Here is a 13,707-nt window from a genome sequence, read left to right as displayed (position 1 = left end):
GATTAGGATGCTGATTTTAATAAAATCACGAGGAGCCTTCAAGACCTGCAGCAGAAAGACATTGGAGTGAAGCCTGAGTTCAGGTGAGAGAGATGACTGGATTCTTTAAGAGTCAGTGAGATCCTGTCTTAAACAGGATCATGCCAGCCAAAATGTGTCTTCCTCCAGACACTAACAAGTTTTTTTTTACTTTCATTTGAGATGTAAAATCAAAGCTTTGCAAGTGTCATATGAGGACAATCTTGGCATTGATGGTTCTCTCCTTTACTTGTATGTTTTTAAGCCATCTATGGGATACAGAAATGCAGTGCGCTTGGAGTAGAAGTGAAAATATTTTGGAACCATTCTTCAGTTCAGCTCTGAATAAGTTAAAACTTGGGCGTTGGACATCCTGCAGAGGAATTTTGTATGCTAATCATTCCTTTTTAATTATTTTGTAGTTTTAATATACCACGTGCAAAGCGAGAACTGGGTCAGCTGAACAAATGCACTTCCCCTCAACAGAAGCTACTTTGTCTGCGTAAAGTTGTACAAATTATTATGCAGTCTCCAAGCCAAAGAGGTCAGTAATTAGTCAATTCATAATTTTAAACTTAAACAGCACACACACAGAGCACTTCAGTATATAAACCACTGCTTGGATAGCACTTGGGGAGCAATTGGGCTGGAGTCTCTAAGGTCTCTGAACAGAGCAAAAGGGAAGGGAGGTGAGGTAGATGTCAGCACTGGTTCCTGTGGGCTGAGGTGGGGTACTGGGTTAGCTTGCTTATGCTTTAGCTTGGACATGTAACTCATATCTGCCAGGACAGTGGGGTGATCCATTTTAAACACTGGAGATTGCTGCTAGATCATTCTTGTGTATTTGTCCATGCTCCCCTTGACATCTTGAAATTGATTCTCTTGAGAAGCATCTTTTGCAAAATGCATTGTTGGATGGGGCCAAACCAATGTGCTGCTGTGGATTACAGAAGTGATTCTGTGATATGAAAGCACAGTACTCTTAACCTGGCATTTACTTCATCTAGCTTGAAAACAGAAGACACTTCTACAAAGCAAATAGAGTAGCACAGTGAATTTCTCTAGGAAGATTGCTGGGTTATGGAAAAATGTATCAACTTTGAGCATAGTCTTTGCCCTCAAAAATTTCAGAAGTCTTGAGCTAATGCTCTCACTCTTGCTGTGTGGGAAAGGAGGGATGCTAGTCAAATATTGCAGTGTGTACTGCACAAATTGCATCTGTGTGTTGGCTCCTGGCAGACTATCTCAGTGAGAGATGGAGAACACTTGGAGGCCTGCCCTGGGCTCTCTATGTATTCTCCATTAGTAGAGCTGCCCCTAGTCTTAGGAGGCAAACTTTAGAGTTATTGCTCTTGATTTGAACCATGACATGACTAATACCAAACGTGAACTTTTTTTTTTTTCTTTAGTTAACATGGAAACCATGTGTGCAGATGATCTTCTCTCTGTTTTGCTATATTTGCTTGTAAAAACAGAAATCCCAAACTGGTATGTAACTGTTTCAGCTATATAGAACTCCTTCCTACCATCTTGTGTGCTGCTGCTGTAGGGACAAGTGTTTCTGAACATACAGTAATAACTTACTGAAAGTGTAAGAGGTCCTGTTGAAATGCAGAAAATTTTTTATAGGACAAATAGCAAAGATGTGTTATATGTGTAACTAAATTAAGCAGCTATCAGGAGTGTGCCTTTGTTTTGATTCTCAGCCTAGAAAAAAGTTGTAGTGGGAGGCCATCTCTTGACCAAACCTGTGTGCCAATACAGAGTGGTTCTCTCTCATCTGTGTTGGGAGCTGTGACCCTTTATGCATTTCAAGGTTTGGTGCATTTCTTACAGAGAAACTGGATGTGAATGTTTAATTACTTCCCGCTAGCTTGTACCATTGTCTCCTCATTTTCAGTAAAAGTCTGTCTGAACCTTCCAGCTGTACCTGATTCTCAGTGCTGTTATTTCCTGGATCTCTGAGATCAGCATTTGGCCTTTAACTTGTAGCTATCACTGTGGTGCTTATGGTGCTTGAAACATTGCTTCACTCACTTCAAAGATTTTAATCTCTCACTATTGTCCTTATCTCCTCCTTCATATTCCTTCTATCCAGTTAATAACTTTTCACTGGATATTTAAGAGAAGTAGAATCAGTCTACAAGGTCAGAATAGCCATATTTCTGCCCTAACAAGCTTTTAAGAAGCTCTTTCCCAACTCACACTGATGTCTCCCTGGATTGCCTAAGATGAGCTGCAATATGCCATGCTGGTGTCTTAGTTTTAGTGGTTTGCAGCTTTAACTTTTTTTTTTTTTTTGTCAGGATGGCCAACTTGAGTTACATAAAGAACTTCAGGCTTTGCAGTTCAGTGAAGGATGAGTTGGGATACTGCCTTACCTCGATTGAGGCTGCAATAGAATACATACGACAAGGCAACCTCTCTGACAGATCAACAGTAAGCTGCTCCTAAAGTCTGGCAAATGCCTATTTGATAACTTGTAGTTCTGTGTACCATTGTGGGTGTAAATCCAGCCAGAGGAAACAAGTAACTAACATAAGAATTTCCTTTTTTTGCTTAAAAAAATGAGGACTACCTGAAGCAAATGCTAAATAAACCTAAATGATTTTATAATGAAGTCTTATGTACCAATATTTGCTCATTATATAGTTCTTGAGGAAGTACTTAAATGTTAAGTCTGCCTCTTCATATGGGTAGAGAAATGACAGCTCTGTTCTACAGATGAGTCTTCAGTGTGTTTATTTCCTATTTGTACTCTACCATGATTGTGAAAACAGTGCAGTACTTGGGAACAGGCACAGCTTAAATTGTTGTGTAATTTTAAAAAGCTTAGCTGTGCTAGCAGAATGGAGATAGCAGTGTAATTTAGATTTATTCAGTAAAACTTCAGATGGGAAGAATTCCATGTGTTTGCAATGCTGCACTGAGTTGATGGCTTTAGGGGGATTGCAGGGCTGTGATCAGGTGCTGTTTGAAGGTCAAATTTGGCTCTTGGGATCTCTAACCTGGCAGGGGCAGGAAATTTGTGGATGCATGAGATTTCCTACTGGGCAACTAGACCTGCTGTCAATCTGGTCACATCCCTGCAGGCCAGCCAAGGGTGATGCTGATGTGACTTTAGAAACTTCTATAATTTAACAACTTTGTAGATTATTTAGTTAAGGAATCCGGTCTTACCACTCCTCTAAAATTTTCTACTGTTGTAAAACTAGGTTTTCCTGAGCTGATGTGGAAATCAAAAGGAGTGAACTTGGAACCAGAGTGAATTCAATGTGTCTGTCTGCCCCACTGCAAAGCACTGGAATCTAACTGCAGGGGCCAGAATAATGGCTCAGTGTACAGGGCTTGGGATGGGAGAACCTGGGGCACTTTAAGAAGCACTTAATGTAACACTTTGGCCTCTTGCTGTTTTTGGTTTTGTTCTTTTCTGAGATTTTTCCATGAACTTGTGCAAGTTTTTGAACACTAAAAAAAAAGAAACCCCAACACTTTCATATTGTGTAAAGAGAGTGGTATTTCTTGTCTGTAATTGACTTATATTACAAAAAATAAAAATGTTAGTTTAAAAAGAACCTGGTATATGATTTTGCTTCCTGCAGTCACTTGGCTGTCATTCACATCAATATACAAAGAGCAAAGCTGGTGCTCTGAAAGAAAACTGCAGCCAAAGTGGAATTGTCTTCCACAACAATGCCAGCAAGCTAAGATAGAACATACTGCCCTTAAATTTCTAAAATAAAGACTTTTTTGTGTTTAATGCCTGATGCTATCTCTCTTGGTGTAGCTAAGGATAGCAGCTTTTATACGGGGATTGCATTCAGGTGTTGTAATTTAAGGTACTGTATTTGTTTGGGAAGCACCTGTCTTGAAAGATCATCTAGATTTCTCAAATACTTAGTTTAGGACTTCAGTGTCTGCACCATGAAAACAGCAAGCCATAAGTGTTTCTGCCCATACCTCAGCTGGATCAGCTCTAGACCTAGAGAACATTATCACTTTAGAGTGAATATACAGCACCAAGTCCTCTTTCCTTGGAGTCAGCCTGGCTGGAAGGCAGCAGAACCCTGAGGATGAAGTGAGGGACAATTTGCCCTTAAGAAGTCTGGAAAGGAAATAGCCAGACCACTCTTTTCTCCAGGGTAGGAGAAGGTGGCACACCATGAAAGGAGAGACTGAGGTAGAAATGGAAAAATAATAGTGGGGAGGTGGAGGAGCATTGCTTTCTGTGAAGTTTACCAGTTGAGACTCTTCCTTTAATCTCTGGTAAAGGAGATGAACTTTAAGGTAGCAGCAGCTGTCATCTTGCTGCCCTATGATTTCCTTTTCCAGATTGTGCTGGAAGGGGGTGTGGGATTGAAGTGAGCAGGAGCTGTGCCCTGGGGCTTCATTACAGCCCCTTATGTGGTTATGCTTAATTTTATAGCTGGCTTCAGATGGAGCTGCTGGCAGCTGAGTAATGCTGCTGTCCAATCCCTAATGAAGCTGACTCCAGAAAGAAACTCAGCAGGGGACTAATGTACCCTGTGGGATAATGGGCACGTTCTCACCCTCGTGTCAGTAAGTGAATTGCACTCAGGACATTTTTGCCAAATCCTTTCACCAAAGGTCATGAAAGTCTTTGTGAGAAACTGTTTGGGAGGAAGAGAGGAGCCTGTGTAAAGCATGAGAGTCAGTTTTATTTTCTGAATCAGCAACATTATTCAATCAGAATTCTTGTTAATAAGTATTGGATACTATCTCATTTCTATGCACAGCTACTGTGTAGTAAGACTCTGTAGTTCAGAGGGTTGAACTAGGTATAAAAAAGTAGAGAATCAGAGCCAGCCATGAGGGAATAGGCAGCATTTTGTCTCCTGTATAGGAAGAGCTTGAGATGGGGAGATGATCCCTATTCCCCCTCCCCACTAAACACTTTATTAGCCTTGGTTTGTGTTCAAGAGTTCCTCCCTGACTTCTGCCACCTGTATTTCTTTGAAGTCATCAGTTGTAAGTTGTGAGAATGACTTGGGATAGATCATTACACAAGTACACTCTCATAGGTACGAATACTTCCTTTTCCTGCGCATTGTACTATTAGATAAAAAAAGGTCATTAATGTTTGGGTGTGTATTTTCCAGACAACACTTAAAGTACCTGAGAGTCCCACTCAAAGCAATCTCTTTTTAAAAGGAATACAAACCATTGGGCTGTAAGTAAAGCTGGTATCAGTGAGTTCTGACTTTGAAAGCCCAAACTTCCTGAACCCTAGAGTGAAATGTCTGATTCTCTTGTCATTCCATATTTCACTATTGAGGATATGTGGTGTCACCTGGGCTTTTATTCTGATTTATATAATAAATATATAATGCAGCTACATTAGGGTTGCTGTCTCATGTGGCTCTCTTAAAATAATGATTCTACTTGGGGCACACTTCTCTTTTAGACACATGCTGTGGAAGGAGCAGTACTGAAACTGCAGAAGTTCTTGCTAATGGTTACTTAGATTCTCCACAGTGAAAGTGTTAAGCTGTCTGTGAGCATCCACACTAGAAATTCTGATTAGACATTAGGAACTTGTACTAGCACTTTGATTTTTGATCAGATATTTTGTAGGGAAGTTATTCCTGTCCATAGTAGAGAATCTATCCCAGGAGACTAGTATTATATGCCTTGTAATTCTGAGAAGATATGCTTGGGTATTTTAGCTAAAGCACTGAGATTTTAAAAGATTGGTAAATTTTTACCACCTTCATGTACCTAAATACAAACAACTTCCTGTGAGGTACAGAGAAACTTTCATCTCCAGACCTCACAAACACATTTTTAATAATGTTATTTTCTGAGCTCTTAAGGGTATTTTTGGACAGCTTTATGAGAGGCATCTGTGTTGATTTTGAAACATGAATAGTCTGATTTCTAGAAAGTGTGAACTCAATTGGTCTTGTTTATTTGCAGTTTATGAGGCTCAAATTTCATGCTGACTTACTAATGTAAGAGTGGGGTCAGATTGGTTTTACTCATTTACATCTGGTGTTGATAGACTTTAATTGCAAAAGCCATAGCCCAGATCCTAAAGCATCAAAGTTTGCCTGATACATGGGTGTGTGTCTTAAATGCAGTGGTTTTTTGTTTTATGGAGGCTGAAGTCTTTCCATTTCTAGAGAGCCATTATCCTGCAGCAGCACCACTGCCAACCATAAGCAGCTGTGGATCAGAACCACCCACGTGCAAAAGTTTCCATCTGAATTCTTAGAAAGTGTTTTCCTTGCATTGTTGTTTTATTTCATGGGAGGGTCAGTGCTGCCTCTCAAAATCTAACTCCGCAATTTTCACCAGGTTTTGGAGGCATTTATATTCTTTAATGCATCCTAAAATGTATCTTAAGCTGTCCCAGAGAATAAGTACTGATGCAAGGGTATGATGCTAAGCTGTATCTGCTTAGCTCAAACCAAATAGGAAATACTACACAGATGGATCTGCTGCAGAACAATGCTTTGCCTGGTGCAATATTTAATTTTTCAGCCAGAAGCAGAAAGTCCAGAATTTTTTGAGTCAGAGTTGTCTCTGGATCACCTTTTGTAGTGGCCATCAGACATATTTTATGTGAATGTATCATAATTTCTCCTCTTGAGGAAGCTGTGTTGTAACCCTTACAGTTCATGCTGTCTTTAATAAGCATTTTTTAGTTTTGCTGTGTTCTTTTTTAGATGCTACAGCCATAATTTCATTAATGTTAATTCACAGTGAATTTCAGTAAAGGAATATTCTGATGAATATCTACTTCTTATTTCTATAGGTGCCCAGTCTTTTATGTCTCAAAATCTTAAGAGTGAAACTGATTGAGATTTCACATATTTCTGATAATTCATGCATAGTAAATAAGCATTTAATGTTTTTAAAAGTTAATTCCATTGTTAAGGGTCTGCACTTTTGCCTTTAAATGACTATAGATAATCAATCTATCTATTAATTATTTTCAGGAATCTGAGAGTCTGTGTGACAAGCTGCTCTTAAGACAAAGGATGAACTTGTTGTCCCAGATGTCTGCTGCACCAATAGACTGCTTGTTTAAGGTTAATAATTTTTATGGCAGAATATGTATGTATTTGCATATTTCATGTTTATGTCCCTCCCTTTCTGCAATTTTCTGGAATGTAATGAAAGGTTAATTACATTAGTACTGTGAAGTGTGTTTTAGTAGATGCTAAAAGTGTCTTTTGAGTCAAGTACATTTCTGTGCCAAAGTCTTACTAACATAATATAATCTTACAGGTTTCAGTACGTTATGAGAAATATAGAAGCAAATGAGGATGAAATGCTGTTGGTACTGTGTGGCCCATTTAATGCACAGATGTGATGCTGCTTGTGTCTCACAGCTTTTAGTGCTTGAAATTGGAAGAGTTTTCTGAAATAATTTAAATGTAGTCACCTGACAGCTACTTCATATTATGTGTTAATCTCATACTGTCATTCTAAAAGAATTTTGCCTATACAAGGACACAAAGCAGAGCTTCTAATTATATGTGTTCACAGCTTATGGCTGGAGACTTAGTAATTTTATAGACGTGGTTTTTGCACAGAGGGAGCTCAATTTCATGATTGAGTCTAAAGAGGACAATAGGAATTGTTTTAATTTTTTTATAGAAAGTGAAGTAAGCCAAGAACAGTTTCTTTTTAATACTAAATGCCCATTAGGGGGCTTTGTGCTGTGACATTTGTTCATTTCTGCTTTCTAGTGCTTGAATACGTCTTTTATAATCGGTTCCTTTCCTTTTGTGCTTCAGTAAATTACTCTTGGCTTTTTTTTTCTTAAAAGGAGGCCTGTAATATTAGTTTCTGATTCTCTCTACTCTTGTTTTTTTTGTAGCATATTGCTTCAGGTGATCAGGAGGAAGTGGAGCGGCTGCTAAGTCAAGGTGACAGTGATAAGGACACTGTACAGAAAATGTGTCACCCGCTGTGTTACTGTGACAAATGCGAGAAGCTGGTTTCTGGGTGAGCACTCTTCACCCCACAAATGCATAGAAAGCTGTGTAGAAGCCTTTATCTAAGATTTGCTTCAGAAAGTCTGCTGCTTTTGGTTGTAGAGGAATTTGGCAGCACTTTGGGATGCAGTAGAGAGGGTGTGTGTATGTGGTTTGAAAAAACAGGAGAAATACTAGGAGCATACAGAATCTCTTGGAACCCACCCATTCTGTGATGGAGCCTGTGTCTCCTTTGGTAGACATGGTGTTTCTTCTCTTGAATCAAACTTACAGATCTGGGCTTAACCCACATCTCTTAACAAAATGTAAAGGTCTGTATGGAATAATTTGTTGATGTAAAAGGATAAAAAGTTCAAAAATCAGGTTTTTGTCATCCTTGGCAGCTGTTCATTTCTCTCCTCCTTCCTACCACCAGCTGGGTAATTAAGCTGCTTCAAACCATTGTGTTTTAAAGGAAACTGAATGACCCTTCCATTATCACCCCCTTTTCCCGAGATGACCGGGGATATACTCCACTTCACATAGCTGCTATTTGTGGTGAGTGGGCTTGCTGTTTTTCACTTGTGCTTCCTACTCCTTTTGCTTTTGTATCTTTATGGCAGCCTGTTTTTCACCTTTGTAATAAGGTTGGAATTCTGCATGAAGTTGTTTTTTTGCTTCCTTGCTGTTTCTATCTGAGCATAGACTGAAGTTGTTGTAGATTCTTTTAAGCTCAGTTTCTTATGGCTGAGTTATTCTTTGTTTGCTGACTGTTTACTTGTGTCATAGTGAGTACCACAGTGGTGCTTTCTTCATCTTTGAAAAAATTAATGTGTCCTCAGAAACCAGTCTTGTTTTAAAGGCAGATTGAGAAAGGACTTTTCACTTTCCTGCAGCTGGCTATGCATTGTAGATCTGTAACACTTGCATTGTAATGTTCATTATGTAATTGATCTTCCTTTGATTAGAAGCTATATTATTTTCTTAGTGGATGGTTTCTTATTTATAATTTCCTTTTTTGTTATTATATTGAATCCAAATATTTTCTTTTGTTACTTGCAGGATAAAAATATACTTTGCTTTTAGCTGAAGGTTCTTTTATGGGGCTTTGACCTTGAATAATCTGTCTCAAAAAAACCCAAATACCAAGGCAGTGAATATGCAGTATATAGTATGCAGAAATGCAGGATATCTTGATTTACAGTCAATGTTTGAATTTGAAAAGTGGCAGTGGTCTCGTGCAAAGTTTACTCCTTTCTTTGAATGCTTATTTTCCAAGGTCAAACTTCCTTAGTGGATTTGCTCGTAGCCAAAGGAGCCATTGTCAATGCTACCGATTACCACGGTTCAACTCCCCTTCACCTCGCCTGTCAGAAGGGATATCAGAATGTTACAGTAAGCACAGCACCTAGCCTAAATAATACATACATGACTCCTACTGAGCTCTTCTACTGTTACTGTCATTTAGATCTTCTGGGGAGCTTTTACCAGAACTGTGTAAGCTGTCAGAATGGAGGATCTTTCATCGTTGTAGTTTGCAAGATATTTTATTTTTTCTTCTAGTGCAAGGTTTTCAGCCATTGGTAATAACCAACTAGCAGCTCTGCATACCTGATAATTCATCCACTTTATTAATACAAATTTTCAATACAAAATACAAATGGAGAGCATCTCTGCTCTTGAGACAGAACAACCATTGCAGTCACTGGACTGAGTTAAATGCTTCACCCTGTGTTTAGGATAGACTGTGTAACTACAGTAGTTATTGTCTACTTGAATTTTATGTATGTGATATTCTTCAATTAGCACTGTTGAAATTAAGCTGTCTTAATTGGCTTGCATAGGCTCTTGAAATACAAGGTAGATGATCTTGTGAATGTGTTGCAGTGTTTGCTTCAGTAGAGAATTCATTTTTTCAATTAAAATTCTGGATATGTAAGAGGAGACTTTTTGATTCTCAGGGTAGGGCACAAACAGTGCTGCAGTGCCAAGAGGGTGGTGTCTGAAACAGGAGGCAGAGCTAGTATCTCATGAAGTGCTTCATCATACCAGAACCCTAAAGGAATCTGCAGAGCAATAATTGTGCATTAATTTTTTAGTTACTTAAATGTCTACTTTTGTTTTTCTTTTAAGCTGCTCTTATTGCACTACAAGGCAAGTAGTGATGTTCAGGACAATAATGGAAATACTGCACTTCATTTAGCCTGCACTTACGGTCATGAGGATGTAAGTAATTGTTTTGTAACAAACCAAATGGACATTCTACTGCAATGGAATTAAACTGATGCAAATTAGCACTAAACTTACGTATTTTAAAAAGTAAATAAAAATATCTGAAGGCTAAATTGTTTAATGCTCTAAATAAGGACTTTATTTGGTAGTTCGTAGCAATTTTTAATATGAGTTCACATTGAAGATAGCAGTACTTTGCAAATGTAGTTATTTAACTCTTTATTTAATGACACTGAACCACTAAAGACTGCTCTTTAGGTAAGGAGCAGCAGTAAAAACAAACCTTTTAGGATTGTTCCTGTTGTCTGAACTGAGACACAACACTATAATTTATTGATAGCTTTCCTTTTCTTCCCAGTGTGTGAAGGCTTTAGTGTACTACGACGTGCATTCCTGCAGGCTGGATATTGGCAATGAGAAGGGAGACACTGCTCTGCACATTGCTGCTCGCTGGGGCTACCAAGGGATCATAGAGGTGCTCTTGCAAAATGGGGCAAACCCAGAAATTCAGAACCGCATGAAAGAGACTTCCCTACAGTGTGCATTGAATTCCAAGGTATTCCTCTTTATCTTCCAGCCTGATTCTTTCTGATGCAACACCACAGAGGTGTAAATGTTCACTGCTAATAGGGTTTCAATTTTAAAGAGAAAATGTTCGTTTCACTCTGAGGAAGAAAGGTCCCATTTTAACTCCAGCAGCAGGAATACACTCTTTAGGATAGAACATGAACTTGTAAATGGATTCTTTTAATCTGCCCAGTCATAATGTGTTACTAATTATTAGGTTGTCAACTAATTTGTGTTTCAGTCAGGAGATTCCTCTGTAAGTAGAGTTACATTGGTTCTCTTTAATATTTTTATGCAGATTTTGTCGTTGATGGAATTAAACTACCTAACGTTTGAGAGAGGACAGAGTGCTTCTGAGGTAACAGCCCCTGCAAGTTGATAAACTTTCTTGCCTACACTTAACCTCCTTAATTTGATATTTAATCTTTTCTGGTTGTTTGTTTGATTTTTGTATGTTTTTTCCCAACTGCAAGTCACCACTTAGGTCTCCTCAGCACTCAGCAGAAACTTTCAGCAGAGGATCATCTGTCTCAAGCCTGTCATCAGCATCAACTGATATAAGGCAAGAAGAAGCAAAAAACAGTTATAAAGAGGTAAGACTGAGATATAGGTTTTGACAGCAAGCAAAGTGAAGGAAGCCAGAAGAGTGATAATTTGCCACAGTGTTTTAAAGTGCTTCTTCAGGAGTAGCCTCTGTCTGGTTTGGAAAATGGTAACTGCTGTCCTCAGGGGCTTATCATCTCAGTACCTGAGCACTTGTTTTGTGTGGTTTCAACTGCTCTGTTAGTTATTTCTGGGGAAAAATGGACACCATCTCTGAAGCAGTTGTTTATATTTATTGAAGTTGACTATCTAACTTGAGAATTTGTTGAGATTTATCAAAGTGCAGTGGCAGTCAGTGCCCCAAGGACCTGGCTGTCCCGTCCAAGAATTAGTTGCCACTGATAGCTTACAAAACCTGTCAGGGAAAAGAGACTGGCAAACAACAAACTGGAATGTTAAAATATTATTTCAAAATAGGCGTGTGAATCAATTTTGTAACAAGTAAAGAAGTACAGACTATATATTAAATATTTTACATGTATATATTTGCTGATTTTGCTCTGTCCACACTGGATGGCATACTCTAATTTTTTTTTCTGTGGGTTCTCAGATCCACACTTTATTACCCCTTTCCAAGACTGTCATACCACAACTCATTCTGATGCTTCTTTTTATTTTTCCTAGTCTGCTTATTCATTTTTTCCCCAATTGATCTCCTAAGTAGGTTTGTTCCTCTCAATATCAGCACTACATTCAAATTCTTCCTTTTCGTGCTATTAAAAGCTTCTTCTCTTGCCAGAAGTTTCAGAACATTGAAGAAACACAACAAAGCCAATTTTGACTGGACAATATGATTTCACACTTAAGTTGCTCTATGAGAGGCTCAGTGTAGGGCTGTACCTCTGTGTTTGTACAAAGTCAAGCACTCTAAGTTCTCCTCGTAGACTGAGGATTTGTTTTTCTTTGAAGGAACAAATTTATCACACCCAAGTACTAAGACTGTAGTTCAAACCAGTTAAAAGATTACAAACTGCTTACACCTGAGGTCCTTGGGGTTAATGAGCTTCTCTATAATCCAGCTTTAGTTCATTTCTGTTTGCCAAATTTCACCTGGGCTCTCTGCTCAGAGGTAAGAGCCTGATACTGGGAAAGCTCCATGAAGGAAAAATCTGCAAATAATGGGAAAGTGGTATGATTAGTTTTCCAGATTTCAAGGTTTGCACCTTGGCTTAAGGGGATCCAATCAGACTTTTATTAATCAATACTCTTAAATGAGCCAGTGATAGTGGCTTGTTTATTATCACTGAGAAAAGAGAAAGTGAAAGAACTAGGATTGTAAATTTGGGACTTGCTCTGTTGGAACTAAAATCTCCATGAGCAGTTTCTGTTCAGCAGCTGAAAAACTGGCCATGCAGGTGAATTGTAGTAGATATGTTTCTTCTGTTTTTACTTTAAAGGAAGGTTCTGTTCCATGGTAGAGGGAGAAAACAAACTGGAAAGATGGAGAAATGCATGTAGCAGACATTTTGCCCTAAGTGCTCTTAATAAATTATCTATAAGCTGTATAACAAATGTTGTACCACTGCTGGGGCCTAAGGCAGCTTTTAGTACTTTAAGAAAGTTGATATTTTTGGAAAGAAATTATCAGAGCTTGTGGGTCACTGCTATTACTGTTAGGCATCTTGTACGGCATAAAATGACTCCTGAAAATTCCTTAGGGGAAGTCATTAGGGGAAGTTTAGGGGAGGCACAGACCTCCCTAGTGTATATAGTCCATTTTAGCTGTATGTGTGCAGAGATTGGGATGCAGCTCACCTACCTTCTGGAAGACAGTTTCTTTACTTCAGACATCTATTTCCCCTCCTTAGTCAGTGGAGGGAAGTTAACTCCAGAGAGGAGTTAATCTCAGACATGCTTACTTTGACCTGAGTTGCACACAAAATTTGTTGATTGCATTGTGTTCTGTAGTTACCAGAGAGGGAGTTTAATTGCCTGGCTGAGATTTAGACAGCTGACTTTTAGACATTCAAAGGTAGGAAAGAAAAATCAAAGAATCACAGAATTTGCCTGGAGTGACCAGTGCATTACTTCAAGGACCTTCATCGTGTATTAGAAAGGCAGTAATAAAACCAAACTTAGCAGCATTCCTCAGAAGAGATAAAAATGGAGAGATTTTATCTGGCCTCTGATCTTTCAGCTGTTTATGTCCTGTTCTTCATCTAAAACCCTAAAGAAAGAGATCAGAGCAGTAAAACACAAACTTCAGTCTCAATCTTCCTTGTTTGCCGTGCCAAACACCACTGACACACTCAGCAAGGTGGTAATTTCCATATGAAGGTTGAAATGTGACTGAGGCTGCCACTCCATGACATCTTCAACTTGCAAGGTGTTCCTTCCTATG

General features: G+C 38.7%; 1 protein-coding gene across 4 annotated transcripts in view; it reads left to right on the top strand.

Moving 5' to 3' along the window:
- The window catches only part of ANKRD27 (ankyrin repeat domain 27), a 54,476-nt gene that overhangs the window by 25,560 nt on the left and 15,209 nt on the right, over positions 1–13,707 (top strand). For all 4 annotated transcript variants that reach the window (XM_056500387.1, XM_056500388.1, XM_056500386.1 and 1 more), the window contains 12 exons: positions 7–83; positions 441–562; positions 1,428–1,506; positions 2,325–2,457; positions 6,981–7,073; positions 7,868–7,995; positions 8,440–8,522; positions 9,244–9,359; positions 10,098–10,190; positions 10,555–10,752; positions 11,062–11,121; positions 11,237–11,356. In XM_056500387.1, the coding sequence (XP_056356362.1) occupies positions 7–83; positions 441–562; positions 1,428–1,506; positions 2,325–2,457; positions 6,981–7,073; positions 7,868–7,995; positions 8,440–8,522; positions 9,244–9,359; positions 10,098–10,190; positions 10,555–10,752; positions 11,062–11,121; positions 11,237–11,356 (1,302 nt within the window). The remainder of the gene's footprint in view (positions 1–6; positions 84–440; positions 563–1,427; positions 1,507–2,324; positions 2,458–6,980; positions 7,074–7,867; positions 7,996–8,439; positions 8,523–9,243; positions 9,360–10,097; positions 10,191–10,554; positions 10,753–11,061; positions 11,122–11,236; positions 11,357–13,707) is intronic.

The sequence above is a fragment of the Oenanthe melanoleuca genome, chromosome 11 (assembly GCF_029582105.1).
Source record: "Oenanthe melanoleuca isolate GR-GAL-2019-014 chromosome 11, OMel1.0, whole genome shotgun sequence".
Classification (NCBI taxonomy): Eukaryota; Metazoa; Chordata; class Aves; order Passeriformes; family Muscicapidae; genus Oenanthe; species Oenanthe melanoleuca.
This window is presented reverse-complemented; position numbering and strand designations above follow the sequence as displayed.